Raw genomic sequence first — 5533 nt, forward strand, 5'->3', positions numbered from 1 at the left:
GCAGCTGCCAAAATGTTGGTGCCCTCAGGCATGGAGGTGACAGGATGCAGGGACTGCTTGGGGTGACTCTCTAGCTCTCTTGCTAAGGGGGTTGCAGCTCTATTTGTCCATGTAAAGGTGTTTGGGATCCTCTGCTCTTCCTCTCTTCTGTCCACCATGGTGCTGTGGAACCATCACAATTTATCTGCAATTCTCTAAACCAGTTCTCCAAAGCAGATTTTGGCAGATTTTGGAGATGTTTTTCCCAATACTTCTTTAAAATCTGTGGAAGATCTTGTATTTTAGCACTATACAAGTATGCCTTGCTCACTGAATTGGTGTGGGCTCTACTGCAAAGCCTTTTTTTGCTGCTACAGATTGCATGTACATGAGGCTTGCTGAGATCTCTAACTGAAGCTCCTCCAGTAGAGATTAGACTCCAATTATTATGGAACAATCTGATTGTGATGTTAATGCAACGCCTGGAAGATCAAACATCCGTGTCCTCTCCACGGGTATCAGCTTTTCTGAGATAAACACCTTTTATAACCCTCCTGATAGATTTCTGAGCTGTTGTTCAAACAGGAAGGTGCTTTCTAGCAATCTCCAAAGGCCTCTGTCCCCTGCAGTGTCATGGAGTTCATTCTGCCCTCATGTCTTTCCTTCAAGACCGAGAGATCCTTTAACATTCCTTTAAACAGGTCTCACCCGGGAGGCTGTGGCCAGCTGTGAGTTTGTGCACCAGTTTTTCCCCTGATAGGAGGTGTTTTCCAAAGAGGAGCTTGTTCCTCACCTCCAGTGCAGGGTCTCCCAGCAGGACCAGAAGAGCTGGGCACCAACAGCCCGTGCTGTGTGCCCTGACTCCAGGCAGGGCCATCCCCACGGCCCCAGGAGGGCAGGCAGGCTCTGGAGGTGAAATGTGAGTGCAATTCCAGCTGAACACCACAGATACCAGAGGTGAACACATCAGCCTCTTTCCTGGGCTCAGGGGCATGGCTGGAGCAGGGACTGCCTCTCCCACTCCTGCCAGGGCATGACTTGAGCCCAGCCTGGCAGTCAGGATTTGGGGTGTCCAGAGCAGCCCCTTTTGGTTGTGTATCCTCTGCTGCTCCTGAAAAGGCTGCTGCAGAGCCATGGGCAATGTTCCACATCAGCCCTGGCTTGCTGAGGGGCCAGGAGGCTCTGACACGGCGTGGGAGGCAGCTGGGAGTGTGCTGTGGCTGGGGAGAGGGTGGAGGAATGTGCTGGTCCTTTCCAAGTGCCTCAGCCCATCAGGAACCTGGCCTGAACCTCCTTCCCCCTCCCTTCTCTCCCATCTGAGCAATTCCTGGGGGCTGTGGGCAGAGATGGGCCCTCCCAGCTCGTGGCCTGATATTCCCCAGAGAGCTTGCATGGATTCTTTGCTGCTGCTCCAGGTCAGCTGTGCCAGGCAGAGATGAGCAGCAGTTTGGGAATGCCAGAAGGAGCTCTGCTTGCCTGGAGGGCTCCAGGGAGGCAGGAGGTGTGTGATCCTGGTGGCTCTAGAGCAAACCTGTGCCCTATTTAACCTGGGCATCCCTGCCCAGTGCTCTGCATGAGAAGAGGCTCTGCTTGCCCCTGGGGCAGTGCTTGGTGGGCAAGGGCTGGATGCAGGGCCCTTGCAGATGGGCTGGGTTATTCCCTCTTTGGAAGAAGAAGCTGTGACTTTCTGCACATTTCTCGTGACCAGCTGATGAGGTTGCAGTCCCTGATCCTGGGTTGGGGTGTACTGAGTGTTTACAGTGCCTCTATCACTTTTGAAGATAAGGGCACATTATTTTATTGCTCCTTCCATCGAGGCACCATCCAGAGGGGAAAGAGGGGAAGGACACATTTCCTTATGGCAGAGGATTAGTCACTGCAGCCTGGCCCTCCAGAGAGGGCTGCAGGGCTCCCCACTCCACCACACCAGCCTGTGAGATGGGGCTTGAGATGGAGAGAGCCCTTCCCCACCCAGCCCTCTGCCCAGCCCTGCTTCCCCATCTTGTCTTGAACTTGGCTGTGCTCCCCTGTGCCGTTCCTGCAGGAATCCTGGAGCACCCTCAGCTTTTGCCACTGAGCTGGTGAGGGGCAAGAGCCTTCAAGGGGCTGGCTCTGTGCTGGCTGGCTGGGCTCCATCCCTTCCCTCACACTGTCCATCAGCAGAGCTGCCCCTGGGGCAGTCTGGGCTCCTGTTCTCCCTGTCCCTAGGCTGGGCCACATCCAGGCTGCCCTCAAGAACCTGCTTTATCAATAATGAGAACATGGCTATTGCAGGATGCAGAGATAACCGTTGCCACCACAGCTGTGCACCCAGTGTCCTCCCCTCCCCTTCCCCATCCTCCTTCCCAAGTGGAAAATCTGTGTCACCCTGCCTTGCCCTGTAGCCAGGTTTCACGTCTTTGGGTTCATTCACATTGAAGGCCAGGAAAGCTGGAGGGGAAAAACATTCCTCTCTCTGAACCCACCCAGTGCTTAATGCAGGGGTTCCCCTGTGGCAGGGCTGGTGGCTGATCCCTGTTGCAGTGTGATGGTGTTTCTGTACCCCAGCTCTGGGCTCTGCCTGTGCCAGCTGCCTTTCTCCTTCTGGGGGAAGCTTCCCTTCTGCTCCTTGAATTAAAGCATTAATAAGCCCAGCACCAATCAAGCTCTGAGCGTTTCAAATGCCCCTTTGTTTAATTAGCACAGCCTCTGCCTGCAGACAGGGGTGGGAGGCGAGGGGCAAGGACCCAGTGCCCAGGAATTCCTCCTCTTTAAGGTGTGACGTTTTGTGCCAACTATTTTCTCTCCCACTCTCTCCACCAGCTGCCCAGAAAAAAACCATTTATGGCCAAAGGACCCTCAGAACTTGCAGCATCTCCTGGGGGGCTGCAGCAGCAGGTTAAACCTCTTGCACACCCCAGGGCACTCTTTTCCCCAGGGCAGGAATAAATAACTCAGCTGGTCCAGGGTTGATGCTGTGCTTTGTGCTTTGTCCCTTGGCCATGGGAATGGGGTCACTGGCCTTTGCCTGGAGATCCACCTTGGTCGCTTCAGTGAGTGTCACCCTGGGATGGGTCCCTGTGTAGCTCCTTGCCCTCTGAGGAGGGGAGAAAGCGTGACCCAACGTTATCAGGAGCATGCTAACCCCACAGCAAACACGATTTCACTGGTGCAAGGGTGATGGTGGTGACGTTCGAGTGCAGAACCTGGTCCCCTCCTCTCCATGGCCTAATCTAAATTGCTTTATGAGGGGCCAGCAGGTAGACCAAGGCCTGCTGCTCCCAGGGGTGGTCTCTGGGCGGCCCTGAGCTGTGGCACAGCAGGGCAGGGGTTCTCTCACCTGGGGCAGTGGTACAGCACATGGGTTCAAATGCTCTTGCTCCATGGTGGGCTGTGGGGCTGGGCTGCCTGCACCTCCTGTCCTGCCATGGCCTGGCACGTGCCAGCACCCCCCAGTGCCACCAGCAGCCTGTGGGGATGTCCTGCTGCTGTTCCTGTGCAGGGCTGCAGCCACACAGCCTCTCCCTCCACACCATTGCCTCCTGCTTCCCACCCCTTGCAGCTTTCCAGTGTCTCACTGGTGGCATTTTTGTCCCCAAACAGACCCTTCAAGGACCTCAGGGCTCAGGACCTGCATGTGAGGCCTCCCTGCAGCTGAGCTGGGCTGCTCAGACTCCTCCACAGCCAGGAGCTGCCCCTGGTCCTTGGGACCATGTTTGCCCAGGGTGCCAGTGCTCACTGGGATGGGGATGTGGCAATGCCAGGGCTGCCCACCACCTGGGGACTGGGGTGTGCCACACACAGGGGCAATGAATCCCCCTGCGGGCACCCCAGTCTCATCACACCTGAAGCAAGAAGGGCTGGGGGAACACAGGGCAGGTGCTGCCTGCCATTATCCCACAGGGAGCTCTGCATGTCCCTGCTGGCACCCTGGCAGTAGCGGTGCATGGCAACGTCCCAGCGTGGTGCCCAGGGACAAACTGTGCCAGGGAGTGGCCCTCCTCCCCCTCAGCAGGGCTCCCACCTGCCGGGGCTCCCGGGTGACAAAGCCATCAGCCGTGGGCTGGGGGAGCCAGACCAGGGCAGGGACCAGGGGCACCTTTCACATCTCGGCCCCCTCCGCAACCCCGTGCCGGCCCCTCGGTGCCAGAGAAAAGCTCGGATACAGTGTGGCTAGAAAGACGTATTTATTGCGACATCGGTTTGCAACCAGCACTCACTCCCCCCCACCCCCAGCAGCACCTCCAGACCCACGCACACGCCCTTGACCCTGCTGCGGTGCCTCCATGGCCAGCGGGCCGCTCCCTGCGGCCACAAGCCCACTCCCCTGTGCAGGCAGGTTCATTGGGGCTGCGGGCTGGGGTCCCGCCGCGCCAGGAGCTGCACGGAGTAAAGAACAGGAGCCGGGTTCAGGGTCCTTCAGCAGTGTAAGCCACCAGCTGGGATCTCCGAGCAGTCACAAGGCTCTCAGAATGCCGGGGAGAGAGCGGGGCCAACCCCCCCAAGCACACGGCGATGCCCGTGCCCTCTGCTCTTACCCGGTCCCTCGGTGCCAGCCCGGACGCCCTGGGAGCCAGGAGAGGCGCCAGCCTGGTTCCCCCTGCAGCCACTACACGTATCCTGTCAGGTTGTAGGAATTGACTTCACTCTTGGTCTTGTGCACCTGGCTCACGGAGGGCTGGGGGCTCTTGCTCGCCAGCAGCTGGGGCTGGTAGGCGCTGGAGTAGGCGGTGGTGGTGTCCCGGGCAGGGCAGGAGGTGCAGAGGATGAAGCCGCCGACGAGGGAGAGGAGGGAGGAGATGATGCCGAGGTAAAGAGCCTCCCCGAGCTCGAACTTCATGCTGTCGGGGATGACGGGGTTGCGGAAATCCCGCAGCACCACGTGGATGTTCCACACCAGCGGGACGAAGCACAGCAGCCCCCCGAGGACGAAGACCGCGCCGCCCGCCACCGCCACGCGGTCCTTGCCCGGCGCGCCCTGGCTGAACACGGTGCACCTCATGCCGAACACGGAGAGCAGGCAGGCCAGCGAGGACACGGCGCAGGAGCTCACCATGAGCGCCTGGGCCGCCTGGATGTCGGCGGGCAGGTTGAGCAGGGAGCTGTAGATGTCGCACTGGGTGATGCCCGTGCTGTACGTGGCGCACTCCATCCACAGCCCCTTGGTGAAGCTGATGGCTGTCACGATGCTGGAGCCGATGTAGGAGCTGGTTTTCCAGCTGGGCAGCAGCGTGGCCGTCAGCGTGCCGATGTAGCCCAGGAAGGCCACGGTGTAGCCCAGCAGCTGGAGCCCCATGGACACCATGGTGGGGGCTGGCTGTCACCTCTGTCGCTAGCCGAGGCTCGCAGCTTGTCGCCCAGGTCCCTCCCGTGTGCTCACGTTCCCATGGCCCTGCGAGAGGCTCTGCTCGCAGCGCTGCAGCTCCACCCCGCTGCCGGGGGGGCCGGGTTTGTGCGGACCCGAGCCCGTGGAGGAGCGCCAGGCGCCCTTTCACCCCCGCTATCTCCCCAGGCAGGCTCCAGAGGCAGAGCAGCGCTGCCCAGGACGGACGCCAAAGCCCTCCCCTGCACTGAC

The 5533-nt window shown here is 59.5% G+C and overlaps 1 protein-coding gene across 1 annotated transcript; it reads right to left on the bottom strand.

Moving 5' to 3' along the window:
* Positions 1-4567: 4567 nt before the first annotated feature.
* On the bottom strand, positions 4568-5285 carry CLDN2 (claudin 2). Its single transcript, XM_005419888.1, has one exon. The coding sequence runs from the start codon at positions 5261-5263 to the stop codon at positions 4568-4570; it is 696 nt and encodes a 231-aa protein (XP_005419945.1). The 5' UTR covers positions 5264-5285.
* Positions 5286-5533: the final 248 nt, after the last annotated feature.

The sequence above is a fragment of the Geospiza fortis genome, unplaced genomic scaffold, assembly GCF_000277835.1.
Source record: "Geospiza fortis unplaced genomic scaffold, GeoFor_1.0 scaffold157, whole genome shotgun sequence".
In the NCBI taxonomy this organism is placed as follows: domain Eukaryota; kingdom Metazoa; phylum Chordata; class Aves; order Passeriformes; family Thraupidae; genus Geospiza; species Geospiza fortis.